Source organism: Muntiacus reevesi, chromosome 1 (assembly GCF_963930625.1).
Source record: "Muntiacus reevesi chromosome 1, mMunRee1.1, whole genome shotgun sequence".
Taxonomy (NCBI): Eukaryota; Metazoa; Chordata; class Mammalia; order Artiodactyla; family Cervidae; genus Muntiacus; species Muntiacus reevesi.
Genome location: NC_089249.1, coordinates 146,472,937 through 146,497,423, shown reverse-complemented (window position 1 = coordinate 146,497,423; position 24,487 = coordinate 146,472,937). Strand labels below are relative to the sequence as shown.

The 24,487-nt window shown below is 36.1% G+C and overlaps 1 protein-coding gene across 4 annotated transcripts in view; it reads right to left on the bottom strand.

Moving 5' to 3' along the window:
* MYSM1 (Myb like, SWIRM and MPN domains 1) overlaps window positions 1–24,044 on the bottom strand; it is a 39,348-nt gene extending 15,304 nt beyond the window's left edge. For 2 of the 4 annotated variants that reach the window (XM_065912085.1, XM_065912102.1), the window contains exons 1-12: window positions 23,960–24,044; window positions 19,826–19,901; window positions 18,122–18,192; window positions 16,102–16,179; window positions 15,988–16,011; window positions 14,804–14,882; window positions 11,832–11,930; window positions 9,093–9,859; window positions 4,869–4,999; window positions 3,604–3,707; window positions 2,058–2,135; window positions 345–433 (exon numbers count right to left, since the gene is read on the bottom strand). In XM_065912085.1, the coding sequence (XP_065768157.1) occupies window positions 345–433; window positions 2,058–2,135; window positions 3,604–3,707; window positions 4,869–4,999; window positions 9,093–9,859; window positions 11,832–11,930; window positions 14,804–14,882; window positions 15,988–16,011; window positions 16,102–16,179; window positions 18,122–18,192; window positions 19,826–19,901; window positions 23,960–24,024 (1,661 nt within the window). In that variant the 5' untranslated portion in view covers window positions 24,025–24,044. The remainder of the gene's footprint in view (window positions 1–344; window positions 434–2,057; window positions 2,136–3,603; window positions 3,708–4,868; window positions 5,000–9,092; window positions 9,860–11,831; window positions 11,931–14,803; window positions 14,883–15,987; window positions 16,012–16,101; window positions 16,180–18,121; window positions 18,193–19,825; window positions 19,902–23,959) is intronic. The other 2 variants (XM_065912094.1, XM_065912112.1) reach the window with 2 other exon arrangements.
* Between the last annotated feature and the right edge of the window lie 443 nt (window positions 24,045–24,487).

Below are 24,487 nucleotides of genomic sequence, written 5' to 3'. Positions count from 1 at the left end.
AAAAAGACCCTCACTAACATTCAGCACCAACCAAAGAGGGAACTAGTCATTTCATGAGGTTACTGGTTTATAATGTCTAAGGAGTTAAATAACCACCTGTCATAAACAAGGCCCTCACAACATATGTTGGATCCTATATTTATTGAACATGAATAAATTAAAACTTTTGCTTATGGTCTCCCAAATTAACAATCAGTGAAATAAAAAAATTCTTAAATTTCAGCAGTATTTTTAAACTTAATAAGTGAACAAAATAATGTTGCAACATCAGATAGTCCTTCCATATGTTTTCTAATCATTTATGATTATTAACAAAATCATACTTGCATATTGTCACATTATACCTTTTTGTTGGTCTTGGTACTTTTGAAGGTTTACCAGGTTTGCATTTTTCCTCTTCTCTTCTTCTTGCCAACTCCTCAGCAGAGAGATGCTAAAAAAAAAAAAATGCAACCATTTGATCAAAGCATCCATCAACCACTGAAGGGAGAATTAATAAAGAGACATCACAGCATAAAGCTAATGTGCACAGATTCTGCAGAGACAACGCCTGGCTCTGCCTCACACTGGCTGGGTGACTCTGGTCAAGTTACTGAAGCTTTCTGTGTTTGTTTTCCTCATCTTTAAAATGGGAACAATAATAATAACACCACTATGATGTTACTGTGAAGACTAAATGAATTAATGCTTGTGAAACACTGAGAGTAGTGTCTAACATAGTAAATCCTACAAAAATATAAAATAAAATGACTCTCATTTCATATCTACTACCAGTCTTATTGGGTTTCCCAGGTGGCACTAGTGGTACAGAACCCACCCACCAGTGCAGAAGACAAGAGTCATGGGTTTGATCCCTGGGTTGGGAAGATCTCCTGGAGCAGGTCATAGCAACCCATGGACAGAAGAGCCTGGTAGGCTAGAGTCCATGGGGTCGCAAAGTCGGACACGACTGAAACGACTAAGCACACACTCGTGTATCAGTCTTATACTCCAGCTCATGTGAACTACATACCGTTTCCAGACTATATCTGGTATTTTCCCAAGTCTGGTACATGTCTATACCTTTACTTAGACGTTCTTTCAGCCAAGAGTCCCTCATCTACATTTACACATTTTGAGATTCTCTTGCTCATTCCCTAAGTAACAGATGAAACATCACTTCTTCTGTGAAACCTACCCTGATCATACCTGTTAAGTCAATTTTTATTTCTTGGAACCAATTTGTTGGAACTCACCAAAGGTTTTATCTTTCCTACTAGAAATGTAAATTCCTTCAAGGCAGGGACCATGTGTGACCAATTGCTGTGCCTAGAATAATGCTCAGGTGTGAGGCTGGGGGCAGGGAATAGGGAAGAGAGAAAGAAGAGAACTAACATTTATTGAATACCTGGTATATGTAAGACTTACTGATACTGAGTATTAGGACCTTCATACATTTTATTTCATTTAATTCAACCTTTGAGGGGATTATAAATGAAACCCTGAGATTCAATACAGTTACCCAATATAACGAAGCCAGTGATACACATTCATACATTCTTCCCATTTAACGTGCACTGGCTGTTCACAAACAGATTATATAGTAATAGAAGGTGTGTGTGTGCACGCATGTATATACATAATTCACTGCCTATGTTTCTTTATAGAACTATAAGTTTTGTTAGTAGATATAATACTTCAATATTTGTAATTCAATTTATGTCTAATGCTCGGAACGACATTTTAATTGGTATATCAGAACATCATTCAAGAACTGTTCACTGAAATGAACAGGGCACAACTCCCTGGCATGTTGACAGATATTTTGGAGCTAAAGACCAGAATACTGGGACAGATAATGACAGTTCTGAAAATCAGTCAAACTTCTAGTTAACTGCATCCTCAATATCTTTTTCTTTGTTGTTTATTGATGACTTTTAGACAAACAAATTAACATGGGAAAGAGACCTATACATGGAGACATATAAAACAAGTGTAATATGTGACGTTGAAGATACACAAATGTATACTGACAAAACAATTTTTACTTCTGAGTCACCTGAAGGGATCAAAGTTACCTCAAACGTCTGTCCCTCCAAGTCTTTTGCATCACACCAATTTCCCCAAGGGTCTCGGACTCTGCGTCTCCTTGTGCGCTGTTATGAAATTAAAAATAAAGCAAAAGGTAACAAGATTAGCTTGGAGAAATCACAGCACATTAATATATAAAACCAAAACGATAATTTTCTAAACATCAATTTCTCCATTAAATTATTGTAATCCCTGATCAGCAATGCCTGACTATATTTTATTATGTTCAATGTTATTAGCATTCTGCTCAAAAATAAGTGATGATTTTTGAAATTTTATTCTGATTTCTCCTTTAATTTTCATTTCCTTTCACCATATTGGAGTTACACTATAGGAAAAGAATATTTTTTAGGGCCAAGAAGAACCACCACAAAAATGACTTCATAGTAGACTAGCAAGAGCACACAGCTAGAGGTATAATAATGAAAACTAGAAGCAAAATAATTGCATCTGAGACTTAGGAATATGTATGACTAGCATCAACTCCAGCAACTGTACATGAAAACATCCTTTCTTTAAAAAAAAACAAAAACAAACAATCTAGGGTAGACATGTTTTATAGCCTAAATACTCTGAGGAAAAAAACCTGCTCTTTCATCTTCTATTCTTTTCTATTTACCTTACCTATTACCAATTTCACTTATTTTATTAGTAAAGCCCTGGAAAAGGAAATGGCAACCCATTCCAGTATTCCTGCCCGGGAAATCCCATAGAGGAGCCTGGTAGGTTAGAGTCCATAGGGTAGCAGAAGAGTCAGACACAACTTACCAACGAAACAACAGCAACAATTAGTAAAAGCCAACAAGACCACAGCATGACTCTGCCTTTTGGGAGACTTGTTGGATCACCTATTTTTAAAATAAGATGCATGCATTTTAAAACACTGTAAAACTTGTTGCCGTTTAGCTGCTCAGTCATGTCTGACTTTTCTGTGACCTCACAGACTGCAGCCCACCAGGATTCTCTGTCCATGGAATTTCCCAGGCAAGAATGCTGGAGTGGGTTGCCTTTTCCTTCTCCAGGGGATCTTCCTGGCCCAGGCATTGAATCTTCGGCTCCTGCATTGGCAGGCGGATTCTTTACCACTGAACCACCATGGAAGCCTGTAAAACTCATTAACCTCAAGAATTAAAAAAGACTAAAATATTTTGAACAGCTCTTCCAAAAAGCTAAATCTTATGGCAAGAATTTTAAGCAAACAAAAAGAAAATGGAAAGAAAAAAAGAGCTTAAAAAAAAAAAAGAGCTTAAATGTATGGTTTTAAAAGATATGTTAGATATGGATATCAAAATGAAGCAGTCTAAGACCACTTTAAGCAAAACATCATACTTCTGTGTAAAGTTTGTGAATGATTTTTAGATTTGGGGGTTTTGTTTTTTGCCTACAAATTAACATGAAACTGAATGAAGACAGAAAAGTGAATGGCCTGGGTGAAAGAAAACATCTTCTACTAGATGGCCATTTGTTGGACAGGTGAAGAGAAGTAGGCACAGCTTACTCAGCCATCATTTAGGGAGACACGGGACTGCTTACCATAGACTGCAGACGCTGGGCAAGTTGGTACGCTTCTACAGTGTCTTTTCTGTCTCTGATTCGTACTTTGTCAACTGGTTGTGGCCTGTTATACACAGCCTGTTCTGTTGGAATCCAGAAAAAACACAATAATCTATTATTTTATAGAATTATTTATCCAATGGGAAGACACATCTACAATTATAAGCCAATTTCTAAGTTTTTTTACGTATCTGTGTTTCTATCTTATTCCACAGTACACATCTGATGTGTTCCTGGTAGTTCTCACATGAAAGTAATGCTGTTCTCACAGGGAAATATCAATAAAATGAAACACTCAGGAAATGGGTCAGTTGTTTAATTTCTGTTTAAATGAGTGCTAAGCCCACTTTGCTAATTTTGGTATTCTAATACAGTAAACATGATTTCACTTTTCTTTGCGTGGCTAGGGAAGCTATGACATCTTAGTTTTCCTATAAAGCCAGTCCTGGTACCTTGTTTTAGGCAAGAAAAGACACTGAAATGAAGAACAGATCCCAGGGCAGACTGTAAATTCTATCTATCTCTACATGAAATGAAATAATCTCTGGTAGGAAGTTTTCTGGTTGTCTTTTCATAGACACAGAACACAGAATATACTCCACTCAAATCATGGATTACAACATTCTAATTAACTTATCACTTTCCAACTATTATAACTATTATCTTTCTTCAAAATTATGTCATGTTAATTCAATAAAAGGGCAGAATACATTAAAAATATGCATGATTTTACATTTGAGAAAAACTAGGGTGAAAGAAACTTTCTACCACAAAAAATATTTTGGCACTTTTATTACATTTAAGTAAAAAGGCACATAAATTATTTTATTTAAATACCGCTAGACAATATGTCTAGCAGTAATACAGTATTTCCAAATTAAATGGGCTTTGATTGGACTTTTTATAAAATTTCCTTTACTTGACAAAGAAGTGCATCTGTAAATCATTTCTACTACTTAAACTTAATATTTTTCCTTTAAAATCACCAATTTTGACTGCAGGTTAAAAGGAAATATGGTTTATCAACAAAAATCTGTTTTAAAACAAAATCTCAATACATTTATTCTATAACACCTTTATACACATTTATTCTATAAATGTGTATAAACACATTTATTCTATACACTTTCTGTACTCTCTATCAATACTAAATCTACTTGAATTCTGACTATCAAAGAAATTAATGGGTGCTGTAAGGATAAAAAACGTTGAGTAAAAAGATGTTGTTGGGTTTTTATTTTTACCACATCCAAAATTGATTGCTCCTATCAACTCGAGGTATGTATGAATCCGTCCAATACAATTAACATCCCCACAGTTCTTCAGGCCAGGACGTACTGAGGTCTTATTTAAGTATTTCGGTTTGCATATCTCCCTAAGAGATGGAAGTACAATTATTTTGGATGAATAAAAACATAAAAGAAGACTTCTGGGGGAAACTTTTAATACTTGAAATATTTTTAAAGTGTACCCCCTTCTCAATATGTAAATGTGTAGTAAATACAACACTAATACATAATACCCAAGTGTACTTTTTTTTGAAATAAAATACTTTTCAATGATACACTCATTAACAAGTACAGTGTGACTTTTACAAGTATCATTTCTTCCCCAACATTAAACTCCAAATGCAAGCCTCAATCTTTGAATAAAAAGGGCACATTTATAATATGTTGAAAATGCTTAGTATTAGACATTCCAAATTTTAATACATTGCTTAGGCTCATCTACTTTAACTTTGCTGGACAGCATCTTTTAATTACAAGCTATGTTATAAATGCTTAAAAGTTATATATTAGTTTTAATCATCATGCCAGTAATGTTAAGTGCTCTCAGTGGAAAAGATACTATATTCCATGCTCAAGAATCAAGAAACACCCAAGGACTGAAAGAAAGAAGAGGCTTACATAATAAAACAATTACTAAATACTTTGGTCACCTGACATGAAGAGGAGACTTATTAGAAAAGACCCTGATGCTGGGAGGGCTTCCCAGATAGCTCAGTTGGTAAAGAATCCGCCTGCAAGGCATGAGACCCCGGTTTCACTCCTGGGTCAGGAAGATCGGCTGGAGAAGAGAAAGGCTATCCACTCCAGTATTCTGGCCTGTATATAGTATACAGTCCACGGAGTCACAAAGAGTTGGATTCAACTGAGTGACTTTCACTTTCACATTCCTCACTGATGCTGGGAAAGACTGAAGGCAGTAAAAGGGGTCAAAGGACAAGATGGTTGGATGGCATCACCGACTCATGGACATGAGTCTGAGCAAGCTCCAGGAGATGGTGAAGGACAGGGAAGCCTGGCATGCTGCAGTCCATGGTGTTGCAAAGAGTTGGACACGACTGAGCGACTGAATAACAACTAAATCACCACGCTAGATGGTACAACATAAAGTCTTAGTAATGGAACTTAGTAAGAGTAGCAAGCAATTACTGAGTACTTATAACAGATGCCAGACTCAGGGTTATATACAACTCTACAAAGTAGATTGTACTATTCTCACTTTTGAGATGAAGAAATAAGAAGGTAACAGAAATTGAAGCACTTTGTTAAGGAAGTGACAGGATTCAAACACAGACTTTATACACTGAGTGTTCAGATATATTACACAACATAGAATTCCTCAATCTTTATGCTACAAATATGTATTTTGTGTCCTACGTATCAGGCACTGTTCTAGGCACAGATACAGAGATGAATCTGAAGTTTCTGAAGTTTCAGACCTTACATTCTAGTAAGTCAATAAATGAATGAATAACATATACTGTATTGTCAGGCAGCAACAGTGCTAGCAAGACAGAAGAAGGATAAGAGGATACAGTAGGGCAGAGAGGTGCAGACTATTTTAGATAGGGTGGTCAAGAAAGACCTAAGCAGAAACCAAGTTTAAAATCATAAATTCTGAAGGTCAGTGAGGGTAAAAGTACTGATCATCTGGGATGGGGGAGGATACCAGAAGTTCCAATAAGGTGGGACTTCAGTGTGTCCTGAATGAAAAGTAAACACACTACACAAAGGAAGGCAGGAAAGCTGGAATGGGCAGGGTATGCTAGAGACCAAAAAACCATCAATCTATAAACCATACTGGTCTAATTAATATTACACAAATCAAAAGGCTTTCAACAAAGAGTTTAGTATTAGTGCAGCACTGAACAAATGGTAAGGCCTCTAGAAATATCTGTTTATGATATAATGATGATTCATTCTTTCAATCTATCTCTGTATTCCAAGCATTGTTCTAAGCAGAAGAGACAAAACAATTAACAATGAACATGGAGCCTACATTTATCATGGGGGGTGGGGAGAGGCGAGACAAAACACAAATAAAAACATAATATTTTCACTGGTAAGAAAGTTCTATAAGATATATAAAATACAGGGTAAGAGAATGAGAGGGAGGAGATATGTGAGCTATTGTAGACTCAGGGTAGAGAAAGGTGGCGTCTAATCTCCCTTGAGCAGAACTGAAAGAGAAGAGGAAGTGAGATTCACCAAAATCCAGTGGGGAAAAGCATTCCAGGCAGTGTGAAAAGTCAGTCAAGGCCCAGAGTGGTTAAGTGTGAAAATAATAGGTCAAGACTGCATTCTCTGGAATCACCTCCACCTAATGTGACCTGGAACAAGCTCTGTTCCCTCTCTCAACTTCATTTCTCTCATCTGTAACATGAGAACAAGGCTGTCAAAGAGGACTAGAGATAAATACAATGTAGGGCATTTAGTAAGTATTCAATGATACTGGTTACTATTTTAATAAAATAGTCCCCTAAACAGGGAGTCAATTGCATGTGCTTTTATGGAAAGGATCTTCTAGCTACAAACAAATCTAGCAGGGCTTTTTTTATCTTTAAAACTTGAACACTTCAATTTTTTTTTTTTTAACACCGCCTCCAGTCTCTAAATACTCTGTTCTATTTCTGAAGAGAATAGGTTTGAGTTCCTGTTCAAAACATTTCTTTTTGCTTTCATACTGTTCAGCTAAATCATTGTACTGAAACAGCAATATTTAACTGGTTTCATAACTAAGGCAATGACATTAGGAAACTATTGCCATATAATTTATGCTACCCATATAAATTATTCTGCCTTGTAAATCCAAAATTCAAAGTAACAAATGAAATTTGATTAAAGTAACATTAAATTGTCTTTGATAATTTACATAGACACTTTTGATTTAGCCATTATTTTCAAGTACTTCAATTTTGGCCATTCATGCTCTTATTTCCAAAAACAAAATTAGATACCAGGGGAGATTTAATTTAATTTGTCTGTTTTAAATGTGAACTAGGTAATGTAGAATAATGGAAAGAGTGATTTACAGAGTCGAGACTTGCATTGAAGTCCTTCTTTTGTCAACAACCCGTCTGTATAATCCAAGGCAGTCCCTAAACCTCTCCTGGTCTCAAGTTCATTATATTAGAGAGAAAACACCACCTGCCTAGTTTACAGGATTTTGTGAGCACTCAGATACAGAAAAGCTCTCTGTAAACTATAAAACACTATGTAAATGTCAGGAGTGGTTCCTTATAGGTATTCTTTTATTTTGATACCACCCTCACTTAGCATTTTCCCAACCTCAATCATTTGCAAAATAACTAAGAGTTAAGAGTGAGAAAAAAAATTTTTTTCTTTTAGAATAGGGTTTTCTTTAGATGTCAAAATGCTTAATATTATGTGGGTAAAATGAAAGTTACTGGTTTTTTCCTTTGGTAATCTTCCTAGGTCAGAACAGAAGCCCTCTGTAAAGATGGCTCTACACAATTTCATAGCTCCTGAAGCAGTAACAATCATGAATGTTTGATGATGTCTTAATTAAACTATTACGAAAAATGCAAATCACTTTCAGAGCACTTAAGCCAATAAGGTGGAAAGTTTTTTGGCTTGTTCCCCATCCCTCACTAAGTAACTCAAATAAAAGGTACTGACAATTTAGAGGGTATACTGAATATATAAAAAAACTCCTATATTCTGATAAAGGAATTATTAACACATTATGTCACAAGTTCAAAGTCAAAAGCATTTAAGGCAGATTTTTAGAATAGTTTCTGAAATCAAGCCACATTAAGTGATACTATCCTTAACACCAAAGTTTTCTCTTTGTACTCCAAAGTAAACCATACACTAAGATAGACATTCTTCCCCTCTTCCAGTTCAGTAGTGTTTTCTATATCTTCCTAACATTGTCCTACGAAACTGCTTTTTAAGGTAATGATTTATCCCTTTTCTTTTAGGACCACTGACTCTAATGAAGTAACAGATGGGTTAAGATAGCTATAGATGACAACACTGCCCAAAACTTTCAAACGGTTTTACTATAAGAAACCAAGTCTTGCCTACTGAAATGTATTAATATGTTAAAGCTCTCTGGAACACTAGGACTGTAAAATACTAAATTCCGCATAGGCACATGTACATACTTTAGAGTATCATAAGCTTTAAAATAGCATCTAAAATACAATTTTTCCTTACCACTGATCCAAAATATAATTCCTAATTTTCAAATAGCGTTCTGGTGTTTTAGCTTGGCGCCCATCAAAAAACTCAGGAATTGCTTGTTTTTCTTCTTCTTGAATGATATTTCTATCAACTTCTATTTCTTGTTCTGGTGGCTTAAGCTCTTCTTCCTCTTGGCTCTCCTCCTCCATTTGGCAGGAAGAATGAAAAAGCAATTCATTATCACTCAAGTCTTTCTGAATTTCACAAGGCTCTGGAGAAGGCAACTGTCTGGCATCATCTAGTATTCCATTCCCATCATGTTTATCACAGTTCTTCATCAGCTTATCACATTTCTCATCATTTAATTCAGTTAATTTTTGGTCACCGGTGTTGTAATTTTCAGCCCAAAGTCTAATTCCTGAGCCTGAAAGTGTTTCCATCTCACCTTGCTTTATATTCTGAAGATACTCCTTGGAAGATTTAGAAATGGGATCTTCTTGGCTGTCAGAAACCAGTCCTTTACTGGTTTCAGATCTTTTATTATTAGAGATGTCTAACAAGAGATCACTGCTAAGATCCTTTTGGGGACCTTGTGAAGTCAACTCATCAGTCTCATCTGTGATGTCTACTTCTTCATCATCGGATAATTTTTCAATTTTTACAGCATTCAAGTTGGGATCAGCATGTCCCCTTAAACCTGATGGTGTCCACGCCTTTGTGCCTTCATTTTCATTTTTCATCTGGAAGCCACTGCTATTCTTCTGGTTTGGTGTTTCCTTTTCTGGACCATCTAATTTTACCTTATTAAAAATCAAGATAAAATCTCCATAATATTAACATTTTTAAAATGTCATCACTGGCACACACAAAAAATAAGATACAAAGTTATTAAACTGAGTACATGTCAATGGTATATCTTTACTGAGCTTTTTCTGAAGGGGTTACAACTACATTTTAAATGTAAAAGATCATCATTTCAAATTTCCATAAATATACTTGACTCACTCATGGTCTGGTGACTTTGATTAATCAAATAATTATGACCTACTATTAATACTTAATTTTCAGTATGAAGTTTAAAATGGGAATCTACCTCAGATCAACCATAGAGAATTAACCAAAAACCATCATACAAGATATTTTTAAGATATTGCGAAGGTTTATTTCTCAGAATATCTGATACCTCAGCAGATCATTTTTTATAATGCTAAAAACTCCTTTTAGTTAAACTCACATATATTTACTGAGTAAATTAAAATCATCTTTCATTTAAATACAAATAGAAACAAACTGGCTTTTGCATGTTCATTTAACATAGCTCTAATATTATAGAGCTTATAATTTAAGACATGACACTATCATATCTGCTATTATAAACATAAATATGTTGTAATGCAATAAGGAAAAGAAAATGAATGCTAACGAGTACATATGATTTGAAATAAAATCTTTTGTTACATGTAATTTTGAAAAATCATGCAAATGACTAACACACCCAAAATATAACAGCTCCTGAAAAGAGATTATGTATAGATCCTTTATCACAACAGACTCCGAGGATACTGTATTTGTAGTTAACTGGCTTACTATGTAGAGGAAAAGGAAAGGGTAGCAGGAGGGAAAAGGAAATTTGGACATTTAGCCTGAAATAGCCTTTAACAACCTGGCTATTTATTTGAAGTCTCTTGTTTTTAGCTTAAAATTTCAGACAAAATTTTGCATTGTTATTTCATTATATATCAATGTTTCTTTTAATATTAAAATGTACCCTTTCATCTCAAGCCTCAGAATAAAACTGACACTGCAAGAAGTCCTACACATACCAGCCTGAGAAGCATGGGTAAGAGTAACTAAATTAGGCTTATTCTGTCTCGTAATACCTTGACCTTAGTAGGCTGTTTGGAAAATGCTTTTGCTGATTAAAAGAGGAAGCAGACTGATTGATTTACAATGAATTCATTCCATTACTTACTGCCTATGACCAAATGACACTAAATTAGATAAGTCTTGTATACAAGGTAAAACCCAATACAGCTGACTCTTGAACAAACAGAGGGTTAGGGGCACCAACCCTCCATACAGTTGAAAATCTGTATATAACTTAAAGTTGGCCTGCACTTTTTGTGGTTCCTTAGTATCTGCAGTCCCACATCTGCAATTCCACCTCAGTGGATTGTGCAGTGCTGTATTACTGACTATTGAAAAAAATCCACATATAAGTGGATCAGCTCAGTTCAAGCCTGTTTTGTTCAAGGGTCAACCCAATTTACATGAAAAGAAAGCACCAAATTTCACTTAAGACACTTTCAAATTCTATATAATTATGCTTTCAGTACTCAAGCAGAACATATTAGAGAAATTCTAAACATCAGCAGTACATGGTTGAATACAGCACAAATTACTTTCAAGACTAAGGAATTAGACCGTAACTGTACATTTTCGAACACTGCAGTTTATTAGAGTTTTCAGACAGTTCTTCATAATAATTGTACAAGTTTCATTGCTATTAAAAAGATTTTAGAATCATGTTAGCATTTTTGGCCCCTAAGTTCTAATAATTCTTAAAAGTTTAATGCAAATATTTAAAAAGGAAAAAAATTTTCCAGGAAGCAATGACCTCTAAAGTGTTCTCTTTGGAATACTATTTGCTTTGTAGGATGTTTTTGAGCAACTAAAATTTGCCCTACTTAACTGCATGAAATTAAGTGGAGTAACATAATAATACCAATTTAACAGGAATACTCAATACATTGATATTTATATCCTGCTTACCTTATTTTTAAAGTACTGTCTGGCATAACTCTTCACTTGTAAAACAGTGCGACTTCCAATTAGCTTTGCAATTTTGGTCCACCTTCGGCCAAATTTAGCCTATGTTATCAAAATGGAAAAGAAATTGCTTTTGATTAGCTTAATTAACATTCCAAATTACTGCCATATTAAAAAAAAAAACTAAAATGATCTATTTTTGTTTTCTGAAGCACACAAGTCTCATATATAGTTAAGACCCTTAAAATCAAAGCCCACAATCTTCTCTTTGAATCTTGCCTTCTGAAAGCCAGATGATTTAGAAATTTCTTTTTATAGCTATCTAAATGAAGATCCATCACTTCTATGTACTTCTACAGTATGTATTAGTATTCTACATTATGATGTTAGAAAATTAAGGATAACTCAACAAAAAAGTGCATTGAAAGGGAGATGGGTTGTATTTTTTATTTTCCAATTATAGAATCAATTGACTATGTTCCAACACTAATTTCAAAAAAATTTTCTTACTCAGATTCCATATTAAAATATCTATTACATATTCTAACTTTTACACTGTTCAGATATCACAGTAAACTGACTTAAAAGATTGAATCACAAATAAAGTGATCTTCAGCCAACACCTCCCTACATCCCTTCACTTTCAAAGGCTGTGTATCTACTAACATTGAAACTGTGAAGGGAAAAACTGAGAACTTGAGGGAGCTCTGGTGTGTTTTCAAGTACAGACAGGAATGCAGTGTAATTTTAAAACTAGACAGTATTTTTAATTATCAAGGCTATCATTTGATACATAAATCTCCTTTACATTATCTCTAACACAAGATACTCTCCATTTTCCAAAGAAGCTCAACAATCTTTTTTGAGATTTCCTAAAACTATCTAAAGAAAAAAAAAAAAAATATAACAACTCAGAGAAGTTGATTTCAGGGCCAGATTTACATGCCAGAGAATCATGACTAATGGCAATAAATTGTCCTGACCTAAATGATAAACCTTAACGTACATACTTATTTCTGGTATTTAATAGAAAATCTGACATATGGACAATTTCTTAAAACTGAAAGTACTTCTGAGAAAATCAGTAAGTATAAATTAATAACTTACGATAGTTCTTAACTAACACCTGAGATCAACTTCCTGAAGATTTAGTCATCTGTATTATGTGCTAAGGGCTTCCCAAGGTGGCGCAGTGGTAAACAATCTGCTTGCCAATACAGGAGGTGCAAGAGAAGCGGATTTGATCCCTGGGTCAGGAAGATCTCCTGGAGAAGGACGGCAACCTGCTCCAGTACTGTTGCCTGAAAAATCCCATGGACAGAGAAGCCTGGCGGGCTACAGTCCATTGGGTCGCAGAGAGTCGGACACAGCTGAGTGACTGAGCACACACTGTGTAATGAAGGCCAACATGTAATTTGGTAGCATGAAGCACTTTTGGAAACAGGAAAGATCTGGATAATGTGTGACTAGTTAGGACTCTAGGGGCTTGGGCACTATGAAAATTGGAGAGGGGACACTAACAAGAGAAGCAAAGAAAACATTCATTAATTTAAAAATAGAGCAAAGGGACAAGAAGGAAAAAATCTTCCATCATTCAGTACCACATAATTTCCTACTCTCAAGCCTGAGAGAATTCAGATTACAAGCAAATGTTACTAATGGGTTACCAAGGCTGAAAATACAACCAATGTTTCCATGTATTTTTGTGGGAAAATATTTTAGGTTAAAAATATCTCTTTATATATACATAGATAGATATAGATATCTACATATGTACCTAAATAAAGACACTTGCTTTTATAGGGACAAATTATCTGTGGAAGGATTCACAAGAACAGGTGACAGGCAAAGAAAACTAAAGGTGAGATAGGAGTCAGAAGGAGACTTAACAGCCTACAACTTTAGGTGCCATTTGAGTTTTGAACCATGGAGCTAAGCCTCTATAACTACCACCAGTATCAACAATAACAACCCCAAAATTCACAATCCATTTGTGTGTATATTCTGATCTTTGATAATGGACCAAACACCAAAGTTGTCAGCAATCTTAAATATATGACTGGCTAATCAGATTATAGAAATGATAATCACACAACGGACTAAAATATCAGTATAGAAAGCATCAAAAGTAAAGGAGAAAAATCTCAGGAGATATAACCCTCAAAATAGTTTCTGTAGTTTTTAAACTATGTTTCAATTTACATTCATGAATACTACATAATATTACATAAATATTCTACATATATAATATATAAATATATATAATTTCAAAATTAATTAATATAATATTGGGTAATATGTACCTTAAAGAAAAAAATATAATCTACTATAGACAGTTAAAAAAATTCCTGCATATTTTGTTAAGTTTCATTATATTAAGGCACTTCCTCATAATTAGAAACTTGTGTATATTTTTTTTTCCATTATGCAACTGTGGACATTTAAATAGATCTCAGTGAAACATTCATGCAAAAGGAATGTTTCTGGTCTTTAACTATATCCACTAAAATATTTAGATTGTGTGCCCAAGTGCCAAAATCGGAATTGAAAAAAACTCAGCTGATCACCCAGATTGTTCCAAATATACAAGTTTTTTCCCCAAGAGAAAAGATCAGGTAATTAAATAAGTTTGCCTTTCAATCCAGGTGGTTGGTAAAACGTATAAAGATACAGTACAATTTCTTGGGTTTTATTAGTACCAAAAAAGGGGTGAAAAACTATCTAAAATATTGAGTCAAGTCTATTAATATTTTAATATTTTAGTAACTTAAGTATGAGATAAAAGGAATTCTCTCATACTACACTAAACATAACCATTCTAACTAACTACACCATTTAACTACAGAAAAACTATAAATGTGATTACTGTAATTAAAATGAAATTTTCAGTCTCTATAAATTAATTTAACCTTATAATTCTATCAATATTTGCTTCTAGAATTATTTCACTATAAATTAAAAATTGCTCTATTTACCAGCCCTTGTTCAAACAGCTCTTTTTCTTCTATCGTCCACTTTACTGAGTAACTGGCTGGTTTTGTAGGAGAGTGTACCCTGAGGGGAAAAAGAGGAATTGCAAAAAAATTTCTGAAATGGAACATTCCATATTTATGCAGCTAAAGGTTATAGATAGTCATAGGCTAAACTTAATACTTTTTGAGTCTAAGAATTAAAAAGAAGAGAAGAAAAAGCAGGCCTCAGCCTCCACCTGGGGGACCAGATTTACCCTGTCTTATATACTTCTCTAGCTCAGGACAGGAGTCCCCAAAGACATAATCCTTGGCTCGGAGTGAAGATAACACTAAAAGACATCAAAGGAAGTCAGTGTGATAACAAATTGGCGTCTTTAGATTGGACACAAAGCAGCAAATGTTAACACATCTCCAAAACCTGAGAGGCTTGTCAGAGATAAAACTGGCTCCAGAAATATCATCTGATTCTTCTATGTAAATCTGTGTAAATATCAAGCTGGAAAAGAGGTAAAAGTACTATGACATTATAATTACTGCTTTTGAAATGCAGGACATTAAGAAATTAAAAATAAAATTGAGATGAAGCCAACTAATTTAATTGACGTGAACCATTAATCTTTTCTTTAACTTCAGTTTTTAGTTGTTGTTGCTTGTTCAGCAAAATGCAAAAGCCAAAGTCTACTCAGTGCTCAAACTCTCAGTAATTACAAGTCCACCCTCTAAGGGATTATAAACATGCAAACTTAGAAACACTGAATAACATCAAACCTTCTTCAATTATAGGGAAAGGATGTCTTAATTTCTCTAGATAATTTTTAAAAACTACAAATTCAGGTTAAAGTTTTATTTGAAACAAATGAAAATTAACTGACAGGGCAACAGAAGTCAAGTCAATTCATAATTTATGAGAGGGCAGCTTAAAAAAATTTCCCCACAAATCCCTAGAAAACCACCTTTTCCATAGTTTAATAAAATTGCCTATGTAGGGCCATAAAGATTCTGACAAAAAAATAATATAACAAAATTATCTTGTAATATTCCAACATTTGTAGAAGAAATTTTGATTTTCTATTTTTGTAAATCCAAGGTCAAGAGGATTTTTCCACAGGCCAACTATAACTTCTTGTTTAATTTTCCCATTTTTAACTAATCAAGAAGATTTTAAAGTATAAAACATAAGTACATACATGATTTTTGCTGTTTTCTGCAGACTGCACCACATGAAAAAAGAAAATAAGGAAGTTTGTGAAGTTTTTAAAAATACAATTCAGACTTTTAAAAGTATTATAAATTGATTTTACCTCTTCAAGTAATTTTTGTCATCTTCCTTTTGATCAAGCCAGAATTTTCCTGGAAGTGACTTACTGGATAAGTAATATCTGTATAATTATTAAAGAAACTTTTAAAACAACAATAAAGTCCTATAAGTTCTTATGCAATCTGTATAAAGCAGACACTCACATATCCTGAAAGTCACACTTAAACTCAAGTGAAACCAATTCTAAAAAAGTTTTCCAGGTGTGTAATAATTATAACAAAAATGTTTATATCTTATAGGGTTTTTATCTGGATTAAATATTACATGTGAAGTCACACATACACAGTACCTGCACAAAATGTGTACTACCTAAATGCTAGTTTCTCTTTCTTCCGTATTAGAAGTGGTTAAGAAAAGATATATCCTCAATATTTTATTTAAATCTTTTTTTCCTAACACATACGGAGAATTAACAGATGAATCTGATTGGTCATCTAGGATAATTCAGGAGTATCTGTTTTCATGTTTCTGAAGGTAATAGAGAAGAGTTTAGGATTGTTCTCTACCCTAACAAATAAAACGAATGTTTGGGTCAAATCTACCTCTCAGACTCATTAAACCTAGCCTATACTGTTATACTTTTAGATTCTTCACTTAACAAATATTGACTGTGTATCATGTACATGAGGCACCATGGTAGATACTAGGTGCTGAAGGATAGAAGAAAACATTATCCTTGTTTATCCAAGAGCTCACATAGCTTTTACTATCATTATTTTGTTCCCAAGTCTGGAAGTGAACCACTGACTACCTAAATATTCATTAATCTACAATGACACTGTTCAACACATTGGCCAAGAGCCACATGTGTAGCTACTGAATACCTGAAATGTGGTTAGCACAAACTGAGATGTATTCTAAGTATATAAAATGCACGCTGGGTTTCAAAGAGTAAAAAACAAAGAATGCAAAACATCTCAGTGCTTACATATTAAATGTTGAAACATATTTTAAATATACTGGGTCAAATAAAATATTATACTTAATTTCCCGTTTTAAACATGGCTACTAGAAAACTGTAAATGACATATGTGACTTGCACTAATGATCCAGGCTATAGCTGTAATGACTGAGGAGAGTTGGAGAGTAAGAAAGCCTAAAAGGGGTTTACCTATGATAATTAAAGGTTCACAGACACCCTGATAACAACACAGCAATAACTGGGAGTAAAAGGGACAGAAATTCTGGCTTAAAAAGGAGATAAAAATCCATGAAACACAGATGAGTTGAAAACAAACCACTCACTACTTATTAGAGTTATATTAATAACCTTTATAAGTCAGAAAACTTTTTATTCAATCCTTTTATTTTACATGTAAAAAATATGAATTCCCCACAATTTAAGTTGTAAATATCACAAATAGATGAAAGAAACAGGGCAAGAAGCCAGTGGCTGAACTGTGAATAATGACCTACAACTTCTAGGAGAAAAAAATCTTCATTCTATAGTTTTGTGCTTTTTACTTAGATTGCTCCCAATAACACCTATAAATTGGTAGAAGAAGAAGTGATAACTTTTACATATTCTAATTCTGAGTCGTTGGACGAATTAGTATCTCATATAACTGAAAATGGGAGGTCTGGACTAGAAAATCTGGACTCCAACTAAGGATTCTAGCTGATTTAAAACACTCTATGGGAACTCCCTGATGCTCCACGGTTAGGACTCCACACTTCCCCTAAAGAGGGAATGGATTCAATCCCTGGTCTGGGAACTAAGATCCCACAAGTCATGTGGCATGGCAAAAAGATGAAAAATAAAAACAAACAACAACAAAAAACTCTGTAATATCTGTTCAATATTAAGGTAATAAAAAGAGTTGGTTGACAACAGAAACTCAAAAGTATTGGGTCAGATCTCAGACTTAGTGGTAAAACAGAATAAGTAGGTGTAACATTATATACTAGCATTTTATCTAGCAACTAACAGTGCTAGATAAGTTTTGCATTAATGGATTTTTAACGCTGAAATCTTTACTTTCCTCATAGTCAATAAAGGATACTCTTCTTCCAACAACATTTTCTCAATGACAGCTCTGTTCTCTTCACTGATGGTGCTATCCAGAGTCCAAGGCTATTAAAAAAAGCAAGAATAATTTTTTTTATTTACTGCTTTTTGAAACCAACTTCTGTTTTGTTAAATGAAAATATACAATAATATGATTACAAATAATAAAGCTACCATTTACTGAGCATGCAGACATATCTTTGGACTCCCATGATACTTGATATGAGATAGGCATCACTATTTCACAGATGCATTGATAGAAGCACTCACTAACGTTTCAAGCGAGAAAGAAAAGACTTGAACCTTAGATTCCTAGGCTCTGGCTCCTACTCATGATAAAGTAATAGTGGCTATCCAGTATGAGCAACTATTAAGATACTATTAAGATTTTGCTAGATACCTCACCTATTAATATTTCCAAAACTCACCACAATTCCTTTTTTCCCCTTAAGCCACAATCTCTCCATACTTCTTTTCAACTCTTAAAAAAAGTAAACATTTTCAGCCAAGTCTCTTTTCCAAGCTCTATTTGGACTGTTATAACTAACTACCCACTCAAAATTTCCACTTGGATACCTAACAGGCTTCTTAAACTTCACATAGTCAAAACAAAATTTACCAAAACATAACTTTCACCAACTTCTCTCCTGCCCTCCCAATTCTGTAAGCAGCATGACTAGTCACCAAGCTATTCCAGCCTGAAACCCAGGAATCATCCTGGATTCTTTCCTTTTCCCTCAATCCCCAAACCTAATATAACAAGAATTTCTACCACCAAAACGTAATTCAAATCTGTCAACTTGTGCCACAACCTGAGGCCACGCCATCAACAAATCTTGCTTAGATCCCTAGAAATGTTTCCTAACTAGTCTTTTTTATTTTCTTCCTGCTTCCTACTAGTATGACAGGGCCATCATTTGCCTCCCCAACCTTGTCACAGCTGTCACCTCTCCCCCTTTCCTACTATATTCTAGATACAGGGTTTCAACAACAGCCTTTGTGCTGCTGTTCTTTCTGCATATAGTATTTTTCCTCTACTCTTCACATTCCTACTCCTATTTTCAACTTAAATGTCACCTTTTCAGTTTCCCTCACCATGTCTATCTCGATTATCATTGTATTCCCCAAAACCTGGCTTGGTGTCTGGCATATAGTAAGTACTCAATAGTTGTTCAGTCGCTAAGTCGTGTCTGACTCTTGTGAACCCATGGACTGTAGCCCGCCAGGCTCCTCTGTCCATGGGCTTTCCCAAGCAAGAATACTGGAGTGGGTCGCCATGTCCTCCTCCAGGGGATCTTCCTGCCCAGGGATAAAACCCGCATCTCCTACAATGGCAGGGGGTTCTTTACCGAGTCACCAGGGAAGCCCAAGTACTCGATAAATAACTGTTAAATGAAGAAACGAACCAGGCAACAATCCCCATATTTTAGATGAAGAAACTGAGGTTCACAAATCTGAAAACTGGTAGAGCACCAATTTGTACCGAAATCTAGCTGGCTCCAAAGTTGTTTCCCAGAAGGCCATTTTTTCAGTCAAAAGAAAAAAGAATAAATTCCTTCTATTTTTAAGTTAAGAAAAAGGTTTCACTATATTACTTCTGTGACCACTGAGAACTAGCACCAAGTTAAAAAAAAAAAAAGAGACACTCTGGGCACTGAGTAACAGCTTAATATCCCTGACATTTCCATAAAATACTTACAATAAGACCATTTTCAGTTCTCCATGAAGAATCGAGATAATGATCTTGTAAAAGAGATGCTGTATTTTCATCACTTCTGTAACAATTGAGAAAATAAGTATGAAAGTGAAATTATACCAGTTAATGAATACAATTTACACAGCACAGTGACTGATAGCTTTCATACGTTAAACAAATATTTAGTTCCTTTCTCCATCCTATTTCAATTGCTAAACATCAAGTTTGTTTACTTCTGTTTCTCAAGAATAAACAACTCCATAAGGAAAAAACTACCTCCAAACAGCAACCAGACACAACATATTCTGTGGCTCTGAACCAACACTTCAGATTTCTTTTGATGAATATGCACATCTATACAGGAATTCAACTTTCTGACTCTTTTGGTTATGTCAAGGCTGTATATTGTCACCCTGCTTATTTAACTTACATGCAGAGTACATCATGAGAAATGCTGGGCTGGAGGAAGCACAAGCTTGAATCAAGATTGCCTGGAGAAATATCAATAATCTCAGATATGCAGATGACACCACCCTTATTGCAGAAAGTGAAGAGGAACTAAAAAGCCTCTTGATGAAAGTGAAAAGAGGAGAGTGAAAAAGTTGGCTTAAAGCTCTCAAAATTCAGAAAACTAAGATCATGGCATCTGGTCACATCACTTCAAGGGAAATAGATGGGGAAACAGTGGAAGCAGTGTCAGACTTTATTTTGGGGGGCTCCAAAATTACTGCAGATGGTGGATGCAGCCATGAAATTAAAAGATACTTACTCCTTGGAAGGAAAGTTATGACCAACCTAGATAGCATATTAAAAAGCAGAGGCATTACTTTGCCAACAAATGTCCATCTAGTAAAGGCTATGGCTTTTCCAGTGGTCATGTACGGATGTGAGAATTGGACTGTGAAGAAAGTTGAGCGCCGAAAAATTGATGCTTTTGAACTGTGGTGTCGGAGAAGACTCTTGAGAGTCCCTTGGACTGCAAGGAGATCCAGCCAGTCCATCCTAAAGGAGATCAGTCCTGGGTGTTCATTGGAAGGACTGAAGCTGAAGCTGAAACTGCAATACTTTGGCTACTTCATGGAAGAGTTGACTCATTGGAAAAGACCCTGATGCTGGGAGGGATTGGGGGCAGGAGGAGAAGGGGATGACAGAGGATAAGATGACTGGATGGCATCACCAACTCAACGGACATGAGTTTGAGTAAACTCCGGGAGTTGGTGATGGACAGGGAATCCTGGTGTGCTACAGTCCATGGGGTCGCAAAGAGTCAGATACGACTGAGCAACTGAACTGAAAGTCACACTGTTTACTTCATATGAAAAGTTTGAGGAGGCCCAATCTGTGATATAATTATATTTAAAATTTGCTTCTGTATGTTTTGAAGTTACAAAAGTTTCCTAGTTAGTGACTTTTCCCAGTCTATACTTCTTACAAACTGCTATACCTCTTAGAAACTGCTATAATATAAAGTTTATTGTCTGTTTCATCCAATAAGAATGTGAGTTCCATAAGAGCAAGGACTTAGTTTGGATGAGTGCTATAAACCCAGAGCTAGGCATATAAATGATAATCAATATTTGTTGAATGATTGAATGAACAGGTAGGTGGGGTATGGATCACACAGGTCTCTAGGGAGTTGAGAGTAACATCATCAGATCTGGATGTAAGAAAAGACCTCAGAGAAGACTAGAAGAGGGTCAAAGAGACAAGAAGCAGTTAAGAGGGAATGATTACATAGATACTAGAGAAGTGACAGTAACTTAGACCTAAAACACAAGCAGTGTGAATAGAAAGAAGTGAACACATCTGAGAGGATACTCAGAATCAACAGACTCTGATAGGAGAGAGGTAAGGAAAAAGGTTAAAATCTAGGTCTCTCCCCTGCATGACTGGGTGGATGGTGCCATTTATTAAATTAGGGAACTTGAAGAGTTAGGCTGGGTAAGGAAAGTTTCTATAAAGTGAGATTGAGGAGCTCGTGGATCACGCAAGGGAAAATAGATTCAGGAAAATGGATAAATGCATCTAAAGATCAGGAGAGAGATTTGAGCTGGTGACAGATTTGGGCAATATCGGCCTGTTATTAGGTGGAATTTAAGATTAACTCTCATTTGTGTGGGTCAAAATTGGTGGAACATTGGGAAAATTTCATATGGTCCAACTTAACAGATAGAAATTTAAGTCTTGAGAGATGGAATGTATGGTTAGTAGGAGTCTTATGACAAAAATTCCTTGGAATGCTATGATTTAAAGAACAAGTAGAAGAAACAGAGGATAAGAAAGAATGGTAGAAGGGAAACAAAACATTTCAATGCATCTTCTAACCTTGGTAACCAGCACTTACCAAGGATTTAAAAGTGTGTTTTCAATTAATCTTCAAGATATCATGATCAGCTATAAATGAACAATTCAGAGGGGCATCTAAGTGTTTACTCACACCAAATTCCACATGATTAGAGTACCAACACTAGGAAGCAACTGTCACTAGACTGTAATGTTCATGCTGCTCTACAAAACTGTGTGAGGCAATGACAACAACCGTGAGGAACCAACAACTGGTTACTGGTTTCATGAGACTAATGTGACTATAAGTGCCACCAGTAGACTTTGGGCTTAGACAGAATAATAAGAGAAAGGAAAGGAAAAAGAAAAAGAGAAAAAAAACACAATCGTAAAAATAAAGAAAAACCCTTGGAAAAAGGGGAAGAGTCAGTGCTCTCAGATAATCTTTAGTGTTTCCAAGGGGAGTTCATCTCTTGAACTTCAGGTAAGAATCCCTCACACTTATTTCATACACTTATTGTGGAAAGTAAACCAAACCATGCATGCAAAAGCACTTGGTCAAGATTAACTTAATCTACACAAATGTGAAAGATTGTTATCAAAGGCTTTCTGTTCATTTGTATAGACTTGTACTGTTTTGCCTAACATTTGAAGGAGACTTAGTTACTCCTCATTTTTATAGTGTTTTAAATTCAGGAAAACTTTAAAGGGCTCTATTTCAGTCCCTCATGGGCAGGGTTGGTGCTCTTCTTCACAATTTACAAAGGTGCTATTATTAGGTTGGATCATGTGAAATTGTTATTTTATAGGTCAAAAATGGCCTAAGCCTCACAATTTTAACCTGGCTCAATGTAGCGACTTCTAATGAATCTGTTCATAGTTATAAGCAACATAGCTGGCTGAGTTGAGAACTAAGGTCTTCTGATCCTGACCAATGTAGGCCTCTTCTATTACTAAAAGAGAATTCTGAAAGCACATCTTTAAAACCGCATGTATCGATTTCTTTCTCTGCAAGCAAGGAGTCAAACAGCTAGATGTCTCAAGCTGGAGGCTGCTTTCTAAAAATCACACTGGCCTGCTCTGCAGGAACTGGTACTAAATGGTGACCTCGCACTGGGTCCTCAAAATACCATCCGTGGGTGGGACGGTAAAGAACACAACACTTACAGAGCACCTCTTACACTAGAGCACATCCCCAAATTATTTCATTTGATCTTCACAATAACCGTATGAGGTACATAACATGATAGTCAGCTTACACATGAGTTGTCTGAGGCCCAAGGTCACACTGCTAGTAACTAGCAGGGTCAATACACAGCTGTCCAACTCTTAAGTCCCACTCCTTTCTTTTAGATCACGCTGCCTGTCGGGAAGTTTTTCACCACTGTCCCTACCTAAATGAGGAAACCAGAGGCTAGTAGAGATAAAACGACAAGCCCAAGGTCACACGGCCTGCAAGCGAGGGAACAAGAATTCCTAAGCTCGATTCCGTCCAGGGACTGCCCTTGTTCTAATTATTTTTTGGGCGGTGACAAAGGGGCGGGTTCTGGGGTGGCAGTAAGGGAAGAAGCAATCTAACCGCTTAAAAGTATACAATGTGCCAGGCGCGATCAGCGCCCTCACAGGATCTCGCTAAAAGGGAAGTTCCACGCTAGTCTACGGTACCCGCCCTCTGGGTTCAAGAGGAGCCAACAAACGGGATGGGCGAGGCGCGCCTCTCTGGCCGGCAGGAGACCCTGGCCCAGAGGATGGTTTTCCACTCCCCCGGCCCTTGCCGGAACCGCGGCCTTTATAGGGTACCTCCTCACAGCCGTGCACTCCCTGGTCTCAGCAAGCCCAGTCTCTACCGCTCACCCAGACTGTGCCGCCGCTGGCACTACGTCCCCTTCGATATCCACATCCGCCTCTTCAGCCGCCATGATGGGACCTGACCCCAGCCGTCCTCCCGAGAGATCCCGCGAGAGGTGGAGGGCCTGAAGGCGGGGCCATGTACGTCAAGGGGCGGAGTCGACGCCTAGGCCAGCTCCTTCCAAGCTGGGGAAGCGGGGTTTCAGAGAAAAGAGGCTAAGGAGTTCTGGAGTTCGATCCTTTTGGCTTTTGTTGAGGAGTAGCTCAGTGCTAAAGAATCCGGTTGCGATAGGCCAGTTCGATCCCTACATTGGATCCTCTGAAGTAGGAAATGGCAACCCACTTCAGTATTCTTGCTGAGAAATCCCATAGACAGATGAAACTGGCAGGCTACAGTCCATGGGGTCACCCGAAATAGTCAGGCACAACTTAGACTAAGCTTCAAAAAAGCCTTGGCAAGCAGCCCAGGCTTGGGATTTGAAGAGATTCTGCTCTTGCATAAATTCTTTGGCGCCTCACTTCTCTGATTTGTAA